This window comes from Sorex fumeus, unplaced genomic scaffold, assembly GCF_029834395.1.
Source record: "Sorex fumeus unplaced genomic scaffold, SorFum_2.1 ptg000226l, whole genome shotgun sequence".
NCBI classification, from domain to species: domain Eukaryota; kingdom Metazoa; phylum Chordata; class Mammalia; order Eulipotyphla; family Soricidae; genus Sorex; species Sorex fumeus.
The window spans coordinates 438808-465391 of NW_026606283.1; the positions used below are offsets into that span (position 1 = coordinate 438808).

General features: G+C 38.7%; 1 protein-coding gene across 2 annotated transcripts in view; it reads right to left on the reverse strand.

Moving 5' to 3' along the window:
* RABGAP1L (RAB GTPase activating protein 1 like) overlaps window positions 1-26584 on the reverse strand; it is a 393084-nt gene that overhangs the window by 276922 nt on the left and 89578 nt on the right. For both annotated transcript variants that reach the window (XM_056108612.1, XM_056108613.1), the window contains exons 12-13: window positions 20655-20748; window positions 19443-19593 (exon numbers count right to left, since the gene is read on the reverse strand). In XM_056108612.1, coding sequence (XP_055964587.1) covers window positions 19443-19593; window positions 20655-20748 — 245 coding nt within the window. The remainder of the gene's footprint in view (window positions 1-19442; window positions 19594-20654; window positions 20749-26584) is intronic.

A 26584-nucleotide genomic window follows, 5' to 3' on the forward strand; every position in this document is an offset into this window, starting at 1 on the left:
AGACCTCAGAAAACTTCACAAATAGACATTACATTTATTACTTGTAAAATAACCATTTACAAAGGTACTAGATAGCTGACTCAAGGTCACAAAAAATATGATGGAAAAAAATGTTAATAGAATGAAATAAAATGAAAATCTTCCAACAGTCAAACCAGGAGAGATGTACCGATCAAAAGATTATTAAGAGTCTGTTGCAGGAACCCAGATGTAACCCAGATGTAACAGTTTAGTCAACCAACATAGGCTTGACTATATTTGACCATGTTCTTCACTAGGGTACAAGTCCCTCTGAAAATTCTTTTTATTACTGTTATACTCCATGGTAAGCACAGTGCCTGGCATATAACAGAAGGTAATAATATTTGTTTAATAAATCAACTCATCTCCTGCTGAATCTGAACACAAAGGAATATTTTATAAAGCTAGAGCCTAGTCTAGAATAAACAGCAGGATTCTCTTAAAATATTAAAGAAAAAAAAGCTGGGTGGCTAAATTCATCCAGAATATAAAGCTCTTAAGAGAGATAAAAATAATATATTTTCTCATCCTTGGGTCATGTTATGGCCGAGTGAGGAAAATGAGAAACCAAACGAAATGACCTACATCTACCCATACAACTTTATTTTTTGCTAGACTCAAAGATAAGTGGCTAAAGTGATTAGCTAGCATGAGGAACATCCCAGAACATTGAACCTATGACAGAAATCACTTTTAAGAGACAGAAATGGAGAAACAAAAGAATAAACCTGTTGAGCTATTTTCGAGACTGGACTAAAAGTGGAATAAAATGCTACCAAACTAGCAGACCCTGGTTAAGAATTCCCTATTAAGAAGCATTTAGGATGAGAAGAAAATGTGATAAATAATTAAGTAATAATTGAGAACTCTGGAGCCAGAGCAATAGGACAGCAGGGAGGGCATCTGCCTTGCACGTAGCCAACCGGGGTTTGATCCCCGGCATCCCATAGGGTCCCCTGAGCACCACCAGGAGTGATTCCTGAGTACAGAGCCAGGAGGAATCCCTGAGCATCGCCAGGTGTGACCAAAAAAAAAAGCCATATATAGAAGACCCTATGAGAGAGAGAGAGAGAGAGAGCGCTGATCAGCAATCATTCAGTGCGGATAATTTTGGCAAACTAAGCAGCATCATGCAAAGGTGCCTACAAACTCCTAAGCAGGGTGTGGACTTTAAACAAAGGCACTGTCCCAGAGGCTGATGTTCCTGTGAAGCTAGCCTGGCCATCCCCAGGAAGCCACTCCAAGCCAGCAGGGCTCTCTCTGGGTGCTCTCAGGGTTCCACAACCCAGGCTGGAGCCTGCTTCCTGGGGCTCATCCCAAGGCTCGACCAGCCTCAGGTTTTCCCATTACTCATCTCATCTCAGAGGTAAAAAGTCAGTGACACACGCGGTATAAGGCAGGTGATTTATAGAAAAAAAATTTTTCAGTGGTAACTATTTTTTGGGGGGCTGAACCCATAGCACAGCGGATAGGGTGTTTGCCTTGCACGCAGCCAACCCGGGTTCGATTCCTCTCCCTCTCGGAGAGCCCGGCAAGCTACCGAGAGTATCCTGCCTGCAGAGCAGAGCCTGGCAAGCTACATATTCGATATACCAAAACAGTAACAACAAGTCTCACAATTTGTTGTGAGACATTACTGGTGCCTTCTCAAGCAAATCGATGAACAATGGGAGGACAGTGCTACAGTGCTACTATTTTCTGAAAAAATGTAATTTTGTTCAGAGAAAAATATGCCTATCTATAATGTCATAGAATTGAGTTCTTTCCATACCAAGAACTGATTTAAAAATCAAAACACTAATACCAAGTAATTTATAATCCACATTTATGCCAAATGCTCATAGAATTTTATCTAATACTCTATATTCTGTAGCACAGCGGGTAGGGCGTTCGCCTTACACGCAGCCAACATGGCCGACCCGAGTTCGATTCCACCACCCCTCTCGGAGAGCCCGGCAAGCTACCGAGAGTGTTTGATATGCCAGACACAGTAACAACAAAGTCTCCAATGGAGACGTTACTGGGCCCGCTCGAGCAAATCGACGATCAACGGGAGGGCCTTTACCTTTTTTACTCTATATTCTAAAAATGTTTTTAAGGTAACTGAGATAATGCAATGTCTTGCTTTTTTCTTTTATGATATATGAAGTCATTTCCAAGTATTGCATTTTGAATATAAAAAATTTTGAAAGTCCTCTAAAGAAGACATTTTATTAAGAAATTTTAGAAACTTTAAAAGTTTTAGTAATTTCCATGTAGCTCTTAGAAAAGATGAAGTCATAAAATTTACATATAAGTGGTACAATATGGAAAGTATCATGCTAAGTGAAATGAGTCAGAAGGAGAGGGATAGACATAGAAAAGACTGCATTCATCTGGGGGATATAAAGTAACAAAATATGAGATTAATACCCAAGAAGAGCTGAGATCAACACCAGGAGGATTACTCCATAGCTTAGAGGCCAGCCGGGTATTCTAGGGGAAAGGGCATTTCAGATAGAGAAGGGAGCACCAAATAAAGGGTGTTTGGAGGATCCTCCCAGGAGGGGAGATGCATGTTGAAAGTAGACTATGGACTGAACATGTTTGCCACTCAATGCCTCTTTTGCAGACCACAACACCCAAAAGGAGAGAGAGAACACAGGGGATTGCCCTGCCACAGAGACAGGGGGGATGGGGGGATGGGGGTGGGAGGGATATTATCCATGGTGGTGGAAAATGGGCACTGGTGGAGGGATGGGTATTTTATCATTGTATGACCGAAACCCAAGCACAAAGATTTGTAAATCTACAACTGTACCTCATGGTGTTTCACTAATAAAAAAAAAAAAGAAAAAAGTTTTAGTAATTTCCAGGAAACTATTTTTATAATAACCCTATAACATTCTATATTTCTAAATTTGATAGCCCTTAATCACTTAATCACTTAACTTCCCGTTAGTCGTCGATTTGCTCGAGCGGGCGCCAGTAACGTCTCCATTTGTCCCTGTCGCGTGCTAGTGTAGCCCAATGGCATCTGTTCGCTCCGGGAACATGGAGGGCCTCAAACCGATCGTTCATGATCTTGACAAAGAAGTCTGACCATCTGGTAGGTGGGCGGTCTCTTGACATCCCGTGGAATCCAATCAGTAACAGCTCTAGTCCAACGGTCGTCTTTAAATCTCATTACGTGACCAGCCCATCTGATTTTCGACACCTTGGCAAATGAGACAGCGTCCCTGATCCTTGATCGTCGACGGATGTCAGAACTCCGGATTCGTTCTCTCATTTGAGTGAAACGTGATATTCCAAGCATAGCTCTTTCTATTCTTCTTTGGGAGACCTGAATGGCGTTCTCATCCTGTTTGCGTAGGGCCCAGGTCTCTGAGGCATATGTTAATGCAGGAAGAACAGTGGAATCAAAGAGATGTGCCCGGAGCCGGAGGTTCTTCGTCCTCTTAGCTATTTCTTCGACGTTCTTGAAGGCGTTCCAAGCCGCTCTCTTCCTCCTGCGCAGCTCGGGTGCCAGGTCATTTGTCATGTTGACCATTATCTCAGTAACTACAACTGGTCTCATTCACCTGACCATTGATAGCCCTACTTGTTTAAATTCTTCCATACGTAAATGTTATGTAAGCACCAAAAGATGGCTGTAAAAAGGAATTCTACTTCTAGTAATGGGGTAGGATGACATGTTCCTTAATAACTCCTTTTATAAGGGTACCGCCCAAGCTGAATGTCATTATGGGACTATTTATAATTTAGAGCTTACTGTCAAGATGATTTTATGCCCTGACATGGCACTGAGTAGGCTACAAACAGCTGTATGTTTCAAAGGGAAACAAAATTATTGGTGGTGCTTGAGAGCAAAAGTATTAAATAGGAAAGATCTTTTACAGAACCTTCATGAGAATGGTGATTACTAAGCTGTTAAAATATTCGGTAAAATAATAAGGAACCCAAAAAAATTGTATTCTAAGAAAACTTCTTTCCTCTAAGTAGATAACATTTAATCATATTAAACTAATGTGCATACTTTCAATAAAATAAATGTACAAGACTACTCCAATTAAAATGTTGTCTATGCCCAAAACAGATATTTTAAAAGTGTTGTGAAATTTTAGAGAAATCATTTGTCCACAATGGGCTTGATTCAACATGGAGAATTAAAAAGGGAAATGTTAGTTATTAACAATATTACAATGTATACTGTATTTGTGAAAAATGTAAGATTAAATCTCTCCATTAATAAAGAGAGGACAATTAGACTAGGGTTTCAGTTTTGTTCTTTTTAAAAAAAAATCTATTAGAATATAAAAAAGTAGGTTTCATTTATTTTTTCTTTACATTTTTGGGAATTTTCATGGGCAATTAAGTCCATGAAAAGTTCTGAACTGCTGAAAATATGTTGTAGACAAATCTACTGGAAATGAGAGAAGAAAGTTCTAGCTCATTTATGCATTGATGACAGGGAGAAAATCACTTAGCTTCTCCCATTCCCAAAAGCCTCATCTTTCTCATTTATCAGAGAAGATACATATCGCTGAAGTATGCAAAACTATGGCAACACTGAATTTTTTTCAATTCTAGAGTCCTAAAACTTTTATATTTATATGTGATGATTAAGAATATTATATAGTTTCTGTTCTGTAGATCTAATAGAGAAAACTAGCAATAATAACATACTACAGTATCAGTCCAAATACCATTTGTAGGTTATACTAGTCAAATCCCATTTAAAGAAAATACTCTACTAAGTTCCAATGAAAAATGATCAAATAAGATTACCAATACTATAGTTTATGATCTACGTATCCCAAACAATAGTCCATATAAAGGACATCAAGAAAAGAAAAAAGAAAAAGTCCACTATTTGCACTGACGAATGAGGATAACTAACCCATACTGTTGTAAATGTGATTAGAATTCTATTGGTGGCTTAAAATTTCAGTTGAAAAAACCTGGATTCCAAGTGCACACTACAATTTTATAACAAAAATACCAGTAAAGTCTCAGTGATAGAACACAACTGTGTGCCATAAATGATGCTACATCTGGGTCAATAAAGTGTGCAGAAGGTCTGAATTCACCCATTTTCACTTGTTAGTTGTAATAAGACACTTCCCAAAGTGTGCGATTTCAAAAAGATTACCACATGGAATATGAGCCTTTTGTCTCCCAAGGAGAGAAAGAAAAACTGTCCAATTTTCTTTCAAAATATGGTTATTATTTATTAAAATTATGATTGAGTGAACTTTGAAATTTATCTGATAAAGCTTTTTGACGACTCAATGCAGTGAATAATTTTATCAGTATTAAAAAGCATTTAATAACTAAAATAGAAAAATGACTTGGACTTGAGGGAAGAAGTGAAGGTTAAATTTGCATTTCACAAAATTTAAATGCCAGGATGTGAATGGAAAAGCAGCAATAAACCATGAGCCAGTGTGCCACGTATCCTGAGGGCATGAAGTCTGAGAACAAGGCACATAAAGGTTATTTCTCTCACACCATAAGTACACACGCCCTTACTATAGGCAAACAATACCACTTTACAACTTCTCTTGGGTACCAGATAAGGGTGGGGGGGACTTATGTTCTCAGTAGGCCATACTGCAAACATATTTCTTCATTAATCTTTTTCTTGAAAGCCTACTGTATACTATATTTTTAAAAACTCCTTTGGATTTGGTCAAAGAAACCTGATCTTAAAAGCTGAAATGACTTTCCTTTTGGAATAAGGAGGTTTCTCTCATCATCTGCCTCCAGCCTACACATCCCCCCAAAAGTACTTTATTCTAGTTCAGAAAAAATATTAATTCCAAACAGATGCCACATATAAATCAAAAGTAAAATGAACACTCTGGCTACCTTCTGCGCTTAAATTACCTACAGAAGTTGCCCCAAAATTAGATTCGAGGAGTTGGCAAAAGACAGAATACAGCTCTTAGAGAATTAATACTCTACCCTAGAGAGGTAAGGTGAGAAGGGAAGAAGAATGGAGGTGGTAAAGATACGAAAGAGACCTTCAGAAGAGCCCAGAATGGTTACAGAGGGCTGAAGAGATAGAACACCGGGTAGAATAACTGTCCTGCACATGGCCAAACTGGGTTCAACTGTTGGCATCTCATATGATAGAGCCTGACAGAAATGACTCTAGAGTGGAAAGCAAGGGGGAACTCTGAGCACTGCTGGGTGTGTCGCCAAAAGAACAAAACAAAATGGCTCTAGAAAATAGTATTAAATATGAATATCTTTAATGAATTTTCCTCCCACAAAAATCACTTTGCATTTACATAGTTCCTTTGATCCACAAGACTTTGATATTTTTTCATGAGTTGATTTCTAATTCAAAGTACAAGCAATTCAGAAACAGGACTTCATATTTAGGTAGTAAAAAATGCCATTTTTACTCACTGCATATTTTTCAGAAGGAAATTTTTTAAGTATCCAAAAGACATCAGGAAATATTGCCAATAAGATTAGAATGTTTTATGCAACGAAGTATTAATTGCTTCCAACAAGGTTCTATTCACTCTAATGATGATATGGAAAAAAGTGAGCTATCAAGGGTACCTTCTACTTCGCTGTAGCTACCGACAGGCAAGCAAAGACCAATGAGCAATACAGAAAAGAAACAGAATACGGTCGAGCTTTAGACCTTGTCATTGTTATGTACGTGTGCCTTGTAACTAAATTCTTACACCTTTGAGTTTAGAACCTGACAAAAAAGAGTACTACAATAATTCCTTGACAACAATTTGGGGGGGAAGTACAAAGTACTTTCTCAGACTATGATGGCAGACATTCATCATCGGCAAAATTCTCCTTCTTAAAGAGCTCCCTCCCTCAAATTATAGCCTTCAGATCCAATGAAACCTAATCCAGAAAGGAAAAATTTAAAGTCATCCATAAATCTTTCTGAGCATTAATAACTATACTACATGTCTTGAATGCTGAGAGTTGCTGAAAAAGTACTCACACATATTGAATGCCTGTAACAAATCATCATCTTTGCAAACCACAGAGTTTATATAAAGCGTAAGGGGAAAATTGGAAAAGAATTTTAAATGGCAAAAATAAATTATAAATTAAAAGAATAAAAAGTACTCCCGTAAATTAGTAACAATCGAATATTCTCTAATTCAACAATTTAGATTAATTAAGTAGTATATTTGAGATTCGTTAGTATGTCTATGTCAATAACCAAATATATTATGAACAATGACTAAAATCATTTTGTTATTAAGAGTGATTCCTAAGAAGGAATTTTCAGTATGTATCACTAATTTCTGTGTCAAAGGCACTGGTCAGGATTTCCAAGAGGGCCACTGGTCACAACAGCTTTCTAGCTACATTGTCAATGATTTCCAAAGAGAAAAAATTGCCCTCCACTAATCTTAAACTCTCTGTTAAATTACTAGCCTCCATGATATTATATTTAAAATTAATTAAAGGGCTTTTCTTTTCTCTCGATATAACCCAACTAACCCAAAATGATGGAATAAGAAACAACTCTGTTGCCTGGGAAATACTCAAAATATCCAATTTTTTAAATGTAAATTTATGAAAATTAGTCCGTTAAATGTCCGTTTTTATCAGGGCAAATCTGACAGAAATCCTTGAATTACCTCTTTCCACAGGACCTTGAGCAGTCTGAGAACGCTGCAAGAAACTGAGCGCAAAGCAGCTAAGTCTACAGTTTCTGTGAAACAGCCTGAGCAAGCAGTTGATGAGCAGTTTCCTTTTTAATTGCAGGTGCTTCCTTATTAATTAGTCCCAGATCACTTCATGCAAGCCTCCACCGGGCCACTGGGACAATGATTCTCCTCATGGCATCACCTATGAATCAGCCTTTCCCTAGGAGCAAGTGCGATCTACTTCTCTTTATAGGAGAATGGACCTTGGCACACTGAAATGAGTCAGAAAAATTATAGCCAGCATTGAGAGAAATGTCATCAGTCCCACAAGGAAAAAAAAAAGTTTATGCAGATTATCGAGGGGAATTTTTTTCAATACCTGACTGCAGGAACTGGTATTAATTACTAAGAAAATACTGATTTTTTTTAAAACAGCATATAATAAGAACACTTTAACTTTTGATTGAAAGAGCATCTATATGATTAAGTGAGGCACAAATTCTGGAAAAACAGCTGCTATGATCCCCGCACATCCTTGAGTTCTGAAACTCTTCAGAGTAAAGACTGGAGTGAGGTCCTTGAAAATCAGGAAAGAAAGTGTACAGAAACATAAATGTAATGATTTGGATGAAGAGATGGTCCCTTACTCTGAACATCTAAATATCAACTAGACAGAAAAATTACATAAGCTTTCAATTAAAACTTGCTATCATATTTTTCCAAACAAGTACAGAAAATTGAAAGAGTTCAATGGAATTGTTCCTGTCACATCATTTTTGCAGGTATAAAGGTAGAATCTTCATGAAGCTGTCTTCAAAAACTTAGTCATCTATTAAAAGATTAGGTAGTTTGCACAAACATGTCAGAGATCAGCGTTTTAAAGGGTAGAAGTGATTGAATTAATCTGACATTAGTACCAAGCAGTGTTCTCTTACAGAATAAAGTATGCATACTCATAATATTCAAATGTAGGAATAAAAAAAAGTTTTGAACAACTTTTACCTAGTCTATTCATCATTCATTGGGAATAATAGTGCATGCTAAAAAAATTGAATTATCTTGTGTGCTTAATAGAAGCATTACTGATAAAATTATGAATTCAAGAAAAGATTAAATTTAAACGAAGAAATTAGATAATTATAATAAGTCATTGTGGCATAACATTTCTCCTAAAACTGAAATACTAAATTAAATAGAATACTTAGTTCGAAACACTCAACTAAATCAAAATCCAGTATAAGGAATGAAGTTTTAAGGTCTGAGAAAACATCTGTATTATGAATACTATCCCCAAGATGATTATCTAGTATCTTCTTGAAGAAAACTGAGAAATCTAACCCCCCAAAAAATTTTTTTCTAAGTCTTTTACTAGCCTTGAATTTACTTCAAGGTGTTTGTCATACCATTTATTATTTTTTTATTTAGTAGAAAATTGAGCAGAAACTAGAAAATTGGTTTGAAATACAGATATACATATACACACATAAATATATATGCATAGGTCATATTTTGGTGTATATAAACACGTATATATATGCCACGTAATGAGGTTTACAGACAACCGCTGGACTAGAGCCATTACTGATTGGATTCCACGAGACATCAAAAGATCACGTGGACGCCCACCTATAAGATGGTCAGACTTCTTCGTCAAGACCCTAAATGATCAGTTTGAGGCTCTACATGTTCCTAAAACGAACAGATACCATTGGGCTACGCTAGCACGCAACCGGGATGAATGGAGACGTTACTGGCACCCGCTCGAATAAATCGATGAATAACGGGGATTAAGTGATTAAGTGATTAAGTGATATATGCCATAGTTTTAAAAAAATACTGTATCTTACAACAAAGATTTAATGAAATGTGACTAAAAATGAGACTTCAATTCATTTGCTCTGATCTATGTCATTTGTTTTGTTACTGGGCCACACCCAATGGTGCTCAGGGCTTACTCCTGGTTCTGTGCTCAGGTGACCATACACGGTTCTGGGAATTGAACCCAGGTCAGTTGCATGCGAGGCAAGCACCCTACCTGCTGTACTGTCTCTTCAGCTCCCTGGTCTATAATTTAAAGCATTCTGCATATATATACATATATATATTTCAGAGCCTGGGATGCAGCTCAGCAGTAAAGTCGAGACCCTGGCTGAAATACCCAGAACTATAAAAACAAAAACAAAAATCACTCTTTCTGGGGGAAATCTCAAACCTCAGAAGGTCCAGGGGCCCTTTCCAGCAATTCTCAGCCAACTGGGCTGGCAGGCCAACATGAGGGCCAGAGAATCTGGTGCTGCTTGTGCCAAAAGATGCCAGGGCTGACCTGTGGTACCCAGTGCTGCTCAGGGCTCTCCAGAGCCCCCAGAAGCTGCTTGCTTCCACAATCCAAAATCACTGCCATACCTCTGGCCTGTCTCCACCGTCTCAGGACGGACCTCACCAAGATATAATCTGTTGAAAATTCTGGTATGCGGGGGGCGGGGGTTTTGTGATTGAAATCTCCAGGCTTTCTTGGAGTTGGGATTGGCTACCTCCCCCCCCAACTTCCCAATACTCATGGAAGCACTGCCCCCCCCCCACAAACCAACTCCAGTACCACCCTGTAAGCTCTCCTACTGGCCTTGCTTCAGAGACCCATAAATAAATGTCAAAAGAGATCAAAAGCCACAGCTAATCTCAGATGCTGCACATGGCTGAACAGACCAGTGTAAATCAGAGTGGGGAGGGTTGGTCTGTGCCCACCCAAGCAGAGCCCCTGGCAGCCACTTGCTTCCACAATCCAAAATCACCACCATATCCCCAGCCTGACTCCATGGACTCCAAGACATAACCTGCTGAAAATTTTGGTATGTGGGTTTTGTGACTGCTATCTCCAGGCTTTCTCTGGGTTAGGATGGGCTACCGCCACCACCTCCCTGTGCTTCCGGAAGCCTTGGCATTCACATCCACACCCAAAGTGGTCACCCAATTGAAAAGCTACCCCAGCCTCACCGTCCCAATAAAAATTCCAAATGCCTGAACAAACACCATGACCTCTTAGCACCTGTATTGCAAACCACAATGCTAGAGAGGAAAAGGAGAAAGAGGGAAAGAAGGAAAGTGCCTCCCATAGAGGGAGGCTGGGGGTGGGGGGGGTGAGGGGTGGGGGATGGTAATGGGGATACTGGGGACATTGGTAGTGGGAAATGTGCACTAGTGGAGGGATGAGTGCCGGATCACTGAATGACTGAAACCCAATTATGAACAGCTTTGTAATGGTCTATCTCATGGATATCCAGTTTTTAAAAACTTTTTAAAAAAACCTTAATTCAGCTTGAGTATTCTTTACTCTCCTTTGATAGCCTTATTAAATTTTGTTCATTTAGAAAACTATCATTTTTAAGGCTACATCAGTAGTGTACCACCAGTTCAAGAGGTTTTATAGCTACCAGTGATAAATACCAACCTGGAATAAATCCGTTCTCTCAACAACAACAACAAAATTAATTTCCTATAACTAGACAAAATGATGACAGCACAAAGTAGCAGTAAGTAAGCAATTCCCTGCCTCCCAATGAAATCTAGTGTTAAGTGTTATTTAACTCATACTTGGAATTTTTTTTTAAGGGCTGGAGCGATAGCACAGCGGTAGGGCATTTGCCCTGCACGCAGCCAACATGGCCGACCCGAGTTCGATTCCTCCGCCCCTCTCGGAGAGCCCAGCAAGCTACCGAGAGTATCTCGCCCGCACGGCAGAGCCTGGCAAGCTCCCCATGACGTATTCGATATGCCAGACACAGTAACAACAAAGTCTCCAATGGAGACGTTACTGGGCCCACTCGAGCAAATCGATGATCAACGGGAGGGCCTTTACTACTTTTATAGTAAAAAAAAAAAAAGCAAAGTTTTACCTGGTTAAGTGACATACTGTGTTTTGTGAAAACTAAATTAATAATAAAAACTAAATTAATAATAAAACTAATAATAAAACTAATAATAATAGTGAAAACTAAATTAATAATAAAAACTGATACCACAGTTAGATTTCTCAATTAAATGTTCACTAAGTTATACAAGAAGGACAAAATTTAAACATTTCCTCCCGTGAATGTCCAGTAATTTTAACTACAGTACATTCCACCAAAATAGAATAAAAATTTTTCTTTGGTGACATGTTTTATAAAAAGCCATCTGCCAAATAACACCCCGAAGAACAGAGAGAAGACGAACTTGAGTCTGAGCAATGTCAGCAACCTGACAAGAACAAACAGTGAAGTTCTAACTAGCTGTGCGATGCTCAAGCAAGCAGGCAACTAAGCAAGTCCTTAAAGAAGACTGCTCCTGTGACTGTTTTTGATTCCTTCCAAAAAAGAATCGGTAGCCAACTACCACTGTCATGGTTGCAACCCTCCCTTTGTGCTCGACAGGGTACTAGCCCGTGCTCACTGTCGTTCATGAAACAGCCTTCTACGCAAATTTCTATCACCAAGTATCTGGCCAATCAATAGTATTTTTTCAGCTTACTGGTTTTTTTTAATTATTATTAGTACACATTTAAACCCTACCACAGAGACTTGAAACAAAAATGTAATGTTTGTATGTGGTGCTAGGGGTTGACGCTAGGCATGGGCATGCCTTACTACTGAACCAATCCCCGGCCTCTCAACTCTTCTCCAATGACGCCACTTCAACATAACATCTTCTGAGGTTTTCCATTCCATATTATTATCTTTTCTACCAGAACTGACTTGCAATCCACTCCTCCCATTTAACCAGGAGATAAGTGTTAGTCCGTGGATGGCCCAGTCTGGGCCAGTGTGGGGGGAGGAAAAAGCATGCTGAAGCTCCCTAAGATTCCAAAGGAAATCACTAGCCAACAGCTGACTCACCTCCTAAGCTAAACTGCACCATTTCTCTGTTCTGCTTAGGCAGCTTCTTTTCTGGGAAGGCTTCCCCAGATCACCTGAACAGTCACCATCTCATTTGCATTCCAAAACCACTGAGTGATGCCTACTATAGCTGTGTCCTCACATACTTGCTATCTCAGTCAGAAGGTCTGGGTTCCCCATAGCTGTGGCCACTAGGAGCACACTCTTCATCTGCCACGCTCTAGAAACCACCAAGAGCCTATCAAAAATGTTCAATCAAGAGTTACTGTATGAATTAGTAAATTAATAAGTAAATGAGATTAATGCCTGACTGGCAGTCTTGATTACATCAGTCATTAGGAATCAATTTTTTTAGAAAATGTTATTTATCTCTCTGATGCACCTGAATATGCATAATCACTAAAATAATTCATATAGTCACGACAAGATTAGGATTCAACTATTCATTGATATTTACCAGTCAGAAACAAACTTAAAAAACCCAGAATATACAAATCTGACACTTCATATCTAAAAATTTTTTCTCAACCCCATCAACTGTTATGCATATCATATGCCCCTGTGAAAATTACATTAGTATAAATTTTCTCACACATTTAAAGCAGAAATAGATTAGGACACCAATATCCATTATTATTATATCATTTCATAGTGTAATATTATGTTGGCAGAAGTAAACCTTGAACGCTTATTATGTGCCAGATATAATTTCAGTTAACAACAATCTCAGTGGGTACTATATATTATCCCTGTTTTTAGGAAAAAGATGAAGGTCAGAATGATAGTACAGGAAGTAGGGTGCTTGCCTTGCATGCAGCCAACCTGGGTTCAATCCCCAGCATCCCATAGGGTCCCCTGAGCACCGTCAGGAGTGAATCCTAAGTGCTGAGCCAGGAGTAAACCCTAAGCATTACTGGGTGTGACTCAAAAAGATAATAATAATAAAAATAAGGTAAGGTAAAGGTAAAGGCCCTCTTGTTGTTCATCGATTTGCTCGAGCGGGCCCAGTAACGTCTCCATTGGAGATTTTGTTGTTACTGTGTCTGGCATATCAAATACGTCACGGGGAGCTTGCCAGGCTCTGCCGTGCGGGCGAGATACTCTCGGTAGCTTGCCGGGCTCTCCGAGAGGGGCGGAGGAATCGAACTTGGGCCGGCCATGTTGGCTGCGTGCAAGGCAAACGCCCTACCGCTGTGCTATCGCTCCAGCCCAATAATAAAAATAATAATAATAATTTGAGAAGATAAAAATTTCAGTTTAAAAAATTGGGGTTATGCCATTAGATCACAAATATGAGCACTGTAGCACTGTCCTTCTGTTGTTCATCGAGTTGCTCAAGCAGGCCCAGTAACATCTCCATTGTGAGACTTGTTGTGACTGTGTTTGGCATATTGAATATGACACGGATAGCTTGCCAGGCTTTGCCGTGTGGCCGAGATACTCTCGGTAGCTTGCCGGGTTCCCCAGAGATACTCTCGGTAGCTTGCTGGGCTCCCCAGAGATACTCTCGGTAGCTTGCCGGGCTCCCCAAGAGGGGCGGAGGAATTGAACCCAGCTCAGCCCGGCCGGCCGCTTGCAAGGTGCTTACCTAGCCTCTGTGCTATCACTCCAAATTAAGAGATGATGAAAATCCAATCCAAGTAATTCTCAGACTAGCACTTAAATCCTTTAAAAAGAAGTAGTGGAAGCAAGAAAGATAGCTCAGTGGGGTGGAATCACATGCCTAGAAGTACCAGGCCCTGGATCTGATCTCCAGCACGCCATGCCAACACTACTCATCACCACCCAGTGTGACTCTGGTGGACCCCAGCAATACCAGGCAGGAGTAATTCCACACCAGTAGAGCCAGTCATGAACCATCAAGCCCAGACCATCAGCCAAGTTTCTCAGGGAGTGACCTGGGAACACTGGTCACCACCCAAAATACAGAAATAAAGAATTTGTGTGTGTGTGTATGTGTGTGTGTGTGTGTGTGTGTGTGTGTGTGTGTGTGTGTGTGTGTGAAGATATAGATACACTTCTTGAAGGTTAAGATTCATTCGGAAAATGCAATCTTTCAAGTGGTGTGGGAAAGGGTTCATGATGACATTATTTCTGAAAAGTTAACAATCAAAGTTCATTTTGACTTTTAATCAAATAGAAGGATTTGTTATCAATTAAATCACTCCTTAAAAAGCACAGGGCTGTGGGACCCGTGACTGAGATCTCCAAGCCCAAGTGGGACTGGGCCTCCTTCCACCATTTCCCAAGTCACACTCACAAACTGCACCATATAATCTCATCAACAGCCAAGATCCAGAGACTCAGAAATAAATCTCCTGGAAGAGAGCAACATAGGCCTCACCCATGAGTGAATCTGCTCTATAATCATAATTCTAAATTTTAGAATTCCTGGAGCTTGTGGCTGCATTTGCAGCCTCTCATACTCTATACCATTTCTGTACCAAGAGTAGCACACATTTGATTGGGTTTAACAAATATGTCTGTGATCTCTTCTTCAAGGGCTTAATGGCTCCAGGATGAAATAAAACAATCTTCACACACTTTCCTCTTTTGGGGGTGGGAAGGTGCAATGGTGGTGGGATTGGTGTTTGAATATTAAATATAATGAATCACTGTGAATAACTGTATAAAATTAAATTAAATTTAAAAAGCACAGGAGAATAGTCTAATATTACATAGATGGTGATGCAAGTTTAATCTGATGGTATAGATTTGCAATGAAATTATATAAAGCAGTAATCTAAAGACTTGACAAAAGATATCACACATGCCAAGTAATTACTGAAAAAACACACAAGGTTCTGTAAAGTTCTACAAAATTCAAGTTCCCTTAAAATAAAAACTCTCTATACCAAACGACTCACAACATGTGAGTATGTGATGACTATCCACGGTTCCTTGAGCCAATAATTAAAATTGAGTTCTCAGGGTAGAAGCCCCAATGTCTCCTTGTTTCTGTAGGAGTGACAGCCATAGATGTAACAGTTCCTCTGACAGGGTCCCCCTGTCTGACCAAACTCATGATCATATGAATCTGGTCTCAAGATTTTCACTCTTTTTAAACCTCTAGCACTTTATAGTCATTTCCTACCAGTCAGAAATATTAAGAAGACCAGAGTATAATTTCTCATTTTGTAATCCCAGCACTCCTTCTGTTCAATACTATACTCCTGCCTTGACCTACTAAGTCCAGGGTGACATAATTTACATGCCCCACCATCCGTTGAAAAGTCTCTAAGCCAGTCATTCTTCCTAGGCAGTCATTTCTACTGATGCCCTGGCAAAAACAACAGAGGCTAATACAAGCAGGACCTGCTGCTCAAACGAACCCACTGCTGTAGCTCTCCAACAAGGTAAGTCCTTGGGGGGAAAAAGGTGCTTCATACTTGACTAGTGTTAAGTACATCCTAACATAGTGTAAAGATTTATTTTAGAAAGTGGAGAAAATCAGAATAAGTAAATGCCTATATGAATAAAACAACAAATGACTTTGGATCCTTCCTAAGAAGAACAAAAGCAAATTGCACTTATTACCCAGTTTATGTCAGATCCTATGCCAGGCATGGTATATCTGTAAGGAATAAAATAGCTATGGTCCATTGTCCACTAGCATCTGGAGTCTCCTGAGGAAATATTACTGTGATAGCCCTGCCTCGGAAGCAATGACTGGTAAGTGGCATAACGAAGTTAGCAAATCAAATATAGGTAGAGGGTCTCTTTGATATCAGGTGCCATGAATTCTATACATATAGAGGTTTTAAGCTACGCCTCCTGAGTCTGTAGTACTGTAAACCAATAAGCAATGACTAACTTTTAAAGTGTCACTGAGCATAAACTTTTAACATATGTGCACTTTCCATTAATTGTATTATATACAGTGTTATTATGCTAATACACACATTGTAAAAGTAAAATGCAAATGAAATGTTAGAAAGGAGAACAAAGGAATAGACAAAACCAAAAGAAAACAAATCTTAGAACTGAGGTTGCCAGAGGAAGGGCGAAGAGAGACTGAAAAGGTGTAGAGGACAGTGATGGAGGGAGATTTGTATTTTTGCTGACAGGTGTGATGTCATTAAGTATTTTGAAGGGACATGAAATGTACTCATAATAAATATACAGCCTTATAAATCAAAATTACCTCAATAAGCATTTTTAGTTGTGTATAATTTTCCTATTGAAATAAATTTTACGGAACATAAAATTCACTGTTTTGAAGTATAATTCAGTACTGTTTAGTATTTCACAAGGTCATGCAACTATCGTCACTAATTTCAGAACACTGACATCACCCCAAAAAGAAACAACAAAATGTCAGCAGTTACTCCCAGTTCCTAGCCCATTTCCAGCCTACTCTCTGTCTCTAAGGATTTACTGTTCTGAACATTTCATATATAGAATCCTACATAATGTGTCCTTAGTTTTTAACATTTGTTTAGCAGCTCATGAGATCACTTGAAAACTTGTTTGCAATCAGTTTCCTGATTCATGATTGTAATCATTCTATATACAAACACGTCTCACACAGACCCAAGTAGAGAGGCCTTACTTTCGTATTCACAGCCATCAATTATTTTGTTGAAATTTGACTGGAAACTACCCATTTTCTCAAAGTATGCTTATATCAGCTATTATATTTTTTAATAACTGGTCCCAAATTCTCTGCAACTTTTTTTTTCCCTTTATTTTATTTTATTTTTTTTAAAGTTGTAGATTTACAATTTTTTGTGCTTTGGTTTCAATTATACAATGATCAGATACCCATCCCTCCACCAGTGCCCATTTTCCACCACCATGGATAATATCCCTCCCACCCCCATCCCCCCATCCCCCCGTCTCTGTGGCAGGGCAATCCCCTGTGTTCTCTCTCTCCTTTTGGGTGTTGTGGTCTGCAAAAGAGGCATTGAGTGGCAAATATGTTCAGTCCATAGTCTACTTTCGACACTCTGCAACTTTTTATCCAAGTTTTAAATAGACTGAAATGTCTGACACTGGACCGTTAAGATTTAAAGAATTTTTTTTTAATAACACATGCATGTGTTTAGTGACAAAAATCATGTTTAAAGTGACAACTATTCCAAAAGTCCTCCTGCATGTCATCCATTTGTTTCCAAAAGCAATACCTTTGTCATCCATTATCAGAACATTATTATATATTACTGGATTCTATCCAAAAGGATACAGTCGTGTTTATTTTTTAATATCTTTACATTTACTGTCCTATGACCGTGATCTTTTTGCTGAGCCAGCAATAGAATCAGGTTTGTGCGCCTTTGTGGGACGAGAACTCCCCACGGATTGAGTCGTTCTCCTGTGCCAAACACGTATCTTTTTTTTTTTCTTTTTTATTAGTGAAACACCATGAGGTACAGTTGTAGATTTACAAATTTTTGTGCTTGGATCTCGGTCATACCACGATCAAATACCCATCCCTCCACCAGTGCCCATTTTCCACCACCAGGATAATATCCCTCCCCCCTATCCTCCCATTCCCCCCTCCCCCCCGCCACTGTGGCAGGGCATTCCCCCCTGTTCTCTCTCTCCTCCTGGGCGCTGTGATCAGCCAAAGAGGCATTGAGAAACACGTATCTTTTTATAGTACTCCTCCCTCTCTACGGGAATTAAGTATACTTTGTCTAGTACCTGCCAGAAAATGGCAATGTTCTTAAAGTGAATATGAGTGTGGTACCACTATTACGGTTCCAAAAACTCAAGGCACACCTGAGGTCACTCCAAAGGGTCAAGTGCCATGGGTCAAAGAATCTAGTGAGATATCAACACCACAGCACAGAAACTATCAGTGTAGTTTAAAAGCCTTTTGTGTATGCAACTGAAAAATGCAAATAAAACTTGCTCATTTCAGGCCTCAATTTAAAAAATGTGAATTTTCATCAATGAATCATCATGAAAAACTGTAAAGATTTTTTTTAAAACTGAATTTAGCAGTGACTAAATATACTGAGTACTCAGAAAATATTTGTAGGAAAAGGCAAAGGAGGAAGGAAGAGAAAGGGGGGGTTGGGGAGATAAAAGTGATATATATCTGGGGCCCAATCAAAAATACAGCAGGTAGGGTGCTTTGCCTTGCATGCAGCTGACCCAGGTTCGATCTTTGGCATCCCATATGGTCCCCTAAGCCCTACCATGAGTGAGTCCTGAGAGCAGAGCCAGGAGTAATCCCTGAGCACTGCTGATTATGACCCGGAAACAAAATCAAAACCCCAAAAAAGTGATATGTCTTGAACAAAGTCTGTCACCAAAAACCTCTTTTGATATGGTTTTGTTAGTAACGTGGTTTTTTTTACATCTATGACTTAAGAATAGATAAAGAAGGGAGAAACTGACATGTAAGAAACCTGGGAAAGAGGATTTCCTTTCCTATGTCCTACAATTAGCTGTTTGGGTCTAAGCAAAAGAACCAACTCCTGACTCAGAGACTCCTGACAGAGTAAGATCCTGGCAGTTGCACATCACAGAAGTGTAAGGGGGACTTTCCATTTCAGGGCTCCTGAAGGAGTCAGATCCTGACAGCTGTACATCATGCAAGGGTAAGGAGTACAGAGGCAAAGGGGGGCCTTTCCACTTCAAGCAAATCTCATGAAAGTACAATTATACTGGGCACAAGCATATGAATCTCATACAAGATTGAGAGTCAGAAAATCTTTGAAAAATAAACATCTTCTGCCTTGGAGAATAGTTATATTAAGTTATTTGAAAGAACAAAATGAAAGCCAAGGGAAAAGGAAGCGGAGATGACCTCAGGTGCTGCTCCCCACAATGCAACAAGTGTACAACACAAAAGGCAGATTCACTCACTGCAGGGCAGTCATACCATTTTTGGTTTTTAAAAGAAATCCAAAGTATTTATGATGTGCTGCAGAAAACTGAGTTTAAAATGTTGTCCCATAAAAATATGAAAAGCAATTCCTACCTTTGTGATGAGAAGTCGGTATTTATCCAGCATTGCCTGGTTGTCATGGCAATTTGCTAATAACTGCCACACCTCTGCCCTCAATGCTTCAGGGACCCCACTCCTCACCAGAGTGGAGAGCCCTTTTGGTCGTGCGCTAAGATTATTTTGCCTGAGGAAACAAAAAAATAAGCCATAGTCCCTTAACTCTTGCTATTATGGACAGTATACATATATATATTTAAACATTTTTTATTGGAATCACTATGAGATAGACCATTACAAAGCTGTTCATGATTGAATTTCAGTCATATGGTATTCCAACACCTATCCCTCCACCAGTATATTTCCCAGAATACGGACAGTATATTAAGTAAGTAAGTAAAGTAAGTAAAGGCCCTCCCGTTGATCGTCGATTTGCTCGAGCGGGCCCAGTAACGTCTCCATTGGAGACTTTGTTGTTACTGTGTCTGGCATATCGAATACTCTCGGTAGCTTGCCGGGCTCTCCGAGAGGGGCGGAGGAATCGAACTCGGGTCGGCCCTGTTGGCTGCGTGCAAGGCGAACGCAGAGGGTAGGGCGTCCATGATTCAGAGGTTCACAAATGAATCTTGCAAGAGAGCAGTACACCGCAGAGAAGCCTCTGGACCCCAAATATTTTTAAAAATAATTAGAATTCCAGGAGTGTGTGGTCACTTTTGCACCCGCATGACATCTCATACTATTTATAAGAAGCAATACAAAATAAATTCTTTATCATGTGCCTTGGGTGGTGGTGGGAAAATTTGAAATAATGGTGGTGGGAAGGAGTAATGGTGGTGAGATTAGTGTTGAAATGTTGAATGTAAACAATTATTGTGAACAACTTTATTAAAATAAAATTTTAAAACTAAACAAAATAAGAGGCTGAGTTTATAATCAATCATGAAATAAGAAAATTCTATACCCTTTTTTATCAGTAACAAACTTAGGGACTACTTGAATGAATTTTTATCTGAGGGGGTCAGTAAAACAAAACTGACTATTCTGAACAACTTTATATCTGAATAAACTAATAAATACATCTTCCAGACATAAGTATAATAAGAGTATACTGGTTAAAAGACATAATGAATAGCCATAAAATTTTTTAGTATATTAAAATACTTATGCAGGTACATATAGGATAAGCTTAATAAAACTAATCAGAAAATATGTTAACAAAAATGTTTAATAAGCAAAATGTAAGTTTACCATCTTCCTAGCAATTCTCCCCAAGAATACAGGATCTTCTCAGGACAATCCTTAGACACATCTCCTGTGCCGCTTGAGAGCTCATTATCACTTTCTGAAGAAACAAAAACAAAACCAGCACTGTATTACGCTATTTAGATTATAGAGCAAGAAAAATGACTAGTATTAAATACAACAAATGACATTATTTCATTACAATCACCGTGAGGGAAAAAAAAAGTAAAAACATAAACTAGACAGGATAAAAGAATAAAGTGAGACTCTGAAGACCAAAGAACAGAACACGAAGAGGTACAAGCAGTAAATGATAAAGCACAGAGAAGAGAAAATGGAACCATACATGTAAAAGGGTAGCTTGGGTTTTGAAAAAGCAACTATAAACCATTCTACAAAGGTTTAAGAGGGGAGGAGGCAAGATGGACAAATTATAAAAAGCTAGAATACCTTCTGGGTGAGCAATTTTGACATCACAAGAGTCATTACTCTCTAGCATTATTACATCACAAGATTTATGTCAGGCATTTCTCTCTAGCTGACCAAGTGTTCCCCCTCTAGGATATTCTATTAAGCCGTACATATTATAATCATCTGTTTCCCTCCACATCTTTCCTCATCACACTCCTGACTTTCTTGGCCATGAGGCCTTTTTGGAAGTTATTGTTGCAGAGTCCACTGCTTGTGATACTTTGCGGGGGGCCACCCAGCACCATATATCAAACCCAAGGCCCCACATACAAGGTATGTGTTCTACCACATGAGTTACATCCCAGCCCAGAGAGTTTTATTTTTATGCTCCCAGTGCCTAGATTAATACTTAGATATGAAGAGTTAAATGTTTCATAAATAGTTGGAGTAGAAGTATATATAAGTAAGAGGAGAAAGAAAATTTCTTAACAACTATAATACAAATGAATGCTTTAAAATCCGTGACTGTTAGTCTATGAGCCTCTGTGTGCATATCTGGGTAATTGGGAACCAGATTCATTCAGTCATTCACAACACATGAAGCCTGGAGCCAAAGTGCCTGAGTGGATACCTAGTTCCACCATTCACTGGCTCTAATTACTTCCTGGCCAAGTAACTTCTGTGTTATTGCTGCCAGTTTCTAAAGCAGGAATAATAATGGCATCGATTTTATGAAGTACTTGTAGGAATTAAAATTGCTATGCATAAAGTAAATATAAAATCAGGGCAAATTAGCACAAAAATCTCATTTTTTCTATTCAACAGAAGTACTAATAAAGTTAAAAGCTGGAAAGCAAGCACATGTAAACTATGACTACTGAGGATTTTCAGAGATTTTTCCATTTTATTCTTTTCAAATACATCCTTGCTGAAAATAATGCAGGCAAGCTCAAGTTATAAATTCTGTTAGATACACTGGAAAGAAAAAAACAAAACTTCGTTAATCATGCAAAACTTAATGGAGGATGGTCTGTAAACGTGTCATGATACCTGTCACTTAGAATAGAAGTGTACAACCATTTGCAAAAGTGATTTAGTTGTTTAGTAATAAACAGCATCATTTTGAACATAAAAACAATAACCACAATACTTGAATATAATCTTTCATTTCTTACACGTGAAAGTTACAATGTATGTGTTCTATATGATATTCAAATATAAATCATAAAAGGTCACCCTTCAATTATGAGATGTTATAGTATTTCCCACTGTCAAAATATGATTTATTATGAGAGAAGATTCAAGACCACAAACTGTACGATTTCCCTCCAAGTAAATCATCACTGTCATTCTAAATCTAATTACAGGTATCTTATGTATAATTCCTGAGGTTGCTAAGCCTAAGTGATTAATAAAAATGAATCACTAATCACTGAAACCTGTCAACCATACTCAAGAGAACCAGGGCAGCAAATATACCTTACGTGAAGGACAATTAGCAACATTATATTGCTTCTTATTCATAAGTACATTCTTGTGTGTGTGCTACATTTTACTATTTTCTGGAATACTAATGACAACTACAATCTATTTATAATTTGTATTTTACATTTCAGCTTTTGAAAATGCATTTTAACTTTCTGCCCATTTTTCTTTCACTTAAATCACTTTTCTATGTATTTCTTTTCCATGTATTTCTTTGACACGGATATGTCACTGTCACTGTCACTGTCCTCCCATTGTTCATCGATTTGCTCGAGCGGGCCCAGTAACGTCTCCATTATGAGACTTGTTACTGTGTTTGGCATATCGAATAGGGATATGTGCCTAGCACAAACTCCGAAAGAAAAAAGGAGTTCAGCATAAACCATATTGCTAGTTCAAAGAGATACATACAGGCTGAGACTCCTGTATCAGTTAGGGAATGGCTGGTACTCTCCTGAAATCTAAGTTTCCCGAAATCACCCAAGATTCCAACCTTGAAAGCAAACTCTTCTCTGAGTCTGAAGCCTGCTATGCTATTTTCTGCTCACTAATGTACACACCACCTAACGTCCATTAACAGATTTTTAAAACAAAAATATGCTGTTCTTGTCTGAAAGTACCATTTCAAATATATTTCCATTCATTAAACAAATATTTACTTAACACTTGCCACACACAAGCAATGTAAACTCGAAAAAAAGAATTAAATACCATCTGCCCCTCAAGAAAGCACACTCTAGAAGGTGAGAGAAATGAATAAAAAAAAACATAGTTATAAGAAAGTCTTTTATAGTGGTGTGTTCTAAGTACCAACAAAAGTGGTCAAACTCTTTCGGCATCTGTATCACAAGCCATGATGACTAAAGTGAGAGAGAGAGAGAGAGAAAGAGAGAGAGAAAGAAAAGAGGTGGCTGCCATGGAGGTAGGCTGGGGTGGGGAGTGGCTTGACGAGTGGGAAGAAACTAGGGACACTGGTGCTGGGAAATTACACTGATAGAGGGATGGGCGCTGGAACACTGCATGACTGAAACACAATCACAAACAATTCTGTAAGGCTCTATCTCACACTGATTCAATAAAAAAAATGAAAATAAAAGTAATGAAATGAATAGTGGTCAAACTGCTTCTATGTACAAGGGAAGACTTCTGGGTGGTGGTGAAGGGGAGACGGGGAATTACCGAGGAGGGAGAGAAAGGATTCAATTTAGCTAGCACCTAGCTTGACATGGATAAGGAAAACTAAGGCAGCTAACAGTTGAGTCCTGAGCTGAAAACTGATTAGAAAAAGGTAGTTACGTAAAGTTCTGAAGAAATTAACTTGCAAATACAACACTGTCAATAGCTCTGAAAAACAGCCATCTGAGAGAATGCTTTATAAGTACCTCATCTACAGAAAGAAATCAATAAATTATAGTATGTCTTCTTAATATATTGAGAAACATTATTAAGAGAGCTACCCGTGACATATTCGATATGCCAAACACAGTAACGAGTCTCAAAATGGAGACGTTACTGGGCCCGCTCGAGCAAATCGATGAACAACGGGAGGACAGTGTTTGTTAGATATAAGAAATCTATACACAGTTCCTGCCTTTAAGGAATCCATAGTATAGTAGAAAATATGAAATGGATATGCAAACAGAGCAAAATAGTTCCTACTTCCTAGAAGTAGGAGGTCAAAGGTTGTAGTGGGGTTCCAGATAAAGATACCTCAGATCAGAACACCTAAGCTAAAGAAACCCACAACAAATTTAAAACTAAGCTTTAATGTTCTCCAAAAGCAAGACAAAGAAGAAATGAGCAAAGGATTGCATATACAACACTTACTAATAAAATGTTTAGAAAGTATCTCACTGAGATATTTCTTTTCCTATGCTAGATGAGCAATTTATCTCATAAGTCTTTACATGAGATATCCTGGGTTTGATCCCTGGTAGGACATATGGTCCCCTGAGTTCTTCCAGGAGTAACCCCTGAGCTCAAGCAAGGTATGGCCAAAAACAAACAAAATCCTTTAGAGTAAAATTAATCAGAATGAGAGGGACAGAACCAGAACAATCTCTCCACATGTGAGATGTAGAGAAACCACTACTTACACTACCCAGCCGTCGCCACACTTCAGGATGCTTTCCGGACACATCATAAGACACTAAATACCCATCTTCCGGAATTGTCGTACCGTATTTGATAGGGTTCAAATATGGTAACACCTTCAAGGGTGATTAGAGTTCGCCCCAAAAGCCTCTATCCCTCTCGGAAAGACTGGCAAGCTACCGAGAGTATTCTGCCCGCACGGAAGAGCCTGGCAAGCTATCCGTTGTGTATTCGATATTCGATAGAGAAACCAAGTAGGGAAATAACAAATGCCCAAAGGTAAGAGAAACTGAGAACTAGTTTCAGTGGGAAGCTTACCAGGGGAAGGAAAGAGTAGGGGAAGGAAGGGAGGACAATGGTGGAGGGAGATGCTGGAATGTGTTATGCATAAAACCCTATCATTAACAGCACTGTAAATCACAGCACCTTAAATTAAAATTTTTTTAAATATTCAACAGAGGCCTGAGAAATGGTGCATTGGGTAGGGCGTTGGCCTTACACACAGCCAACCTGGGTTCAATCTCCAGCATCCCATATAGTCCCCCGAGCACCGTGAGGTGCAACTCGTGAGTGCAGAGCCAGGTGTAGCCCCTGAGCATCAACAGGTATGACCCAAAAAGCAAACTTAATAATAATGATAATAATAAATATGTTCATCAGAGATCTTCTTTGGGAATGATCTTTTTTTTAATGTAGGAGTACTGCTATTTATACAGTCACTGATTAGCTGATTGAATTGGGCATGAACACCATCTTACCTTTTTTTCCCCATAATTTTATTTATTTATTTATTTTTCTTCTTATATTTATTTATTGAATCTCTGTGGGAAAAGTTACTAAGCTTTCCGGTTTAAGTCTCGGTCATACAATGATCAAACACCTTTCCCTTCACCAGTACTCATTTTTCACCACCAAGAACCCCGATATACCCCCCTGCCACCCCTCCCAATGCCTGTGAGGCAGGTGATTTCTACTTAACTCTTCTCTACATTGATTACATTCATCATTTCGACGAAAGATGCACCATTATTGTTTAGAATTTCCCCCACCCCCCAACAATCAGAATTGCTGAAAAGGCATTGTGAAATACTTTGTTTTCTATAGCTGGTTATGAGAATCATATAATGTCACACGGCTGCGATTTTCGATTTCTGCAAAGAGCCAGATAATTACGAGATTGGTTTCTGTGCGTCTGGTGTTATGGCTGTGCCAGAGAGCCGCTCTGTGGGGCAACTCGTGACCTCGGTAGGGCGTGAAGGATGAGCCGGTACCGCCCCCCTTTTTGGGAATGATCTTTGGTACTGGATTATTGAAGACCTCTCTTCAAATGGTATCCCAACTCTAACCACTGGAATTTAATCTATCTTTTTCTAAGTATCAGTACCTCGTAAGTATCAGTACCTCTGTTATCTTGTAATTATTTTATGCATGCCTCTTTCCATCCCTAGTTACAAGACAGAACAGGATCTGATCATAAGTATTTAATGCCATGTCTTCTTTATTACAGACACAATCTAATTAATGTTTTAAAAAGGTGGATAAAAGTAATCTGAAAAGGAAGGGTAAGCAGAAGAGAGCAAAGCTTGTGAATGGTAGAAACAGTAAGAATTTCTAGCCCAAAAGAGTCATAAAGGTTATGCAGAAAGAAGCAATTACAAAGACTATTAAGCAGGTTATAAAAGGGCAATTCTAAAATGACATGAAAAATCAAATACCCTTATTTATCTGATCTAATATTTGCTTGGGGATTTACAAGGAGACAGGACAAATTAAAGTTCTAATAATTAAAGTCAAATTTCAATTTTTTAAATGCTACTTAAAAAATTTTAATGTGCTTAAATGGGTACGACTTGTAATTTTATTTAATAATTTGCCTATCTCTATTTACAGTATAATAAAAACATTAACAGTACTTTATTTGTAGTTCTGCTGACATACATTTCACA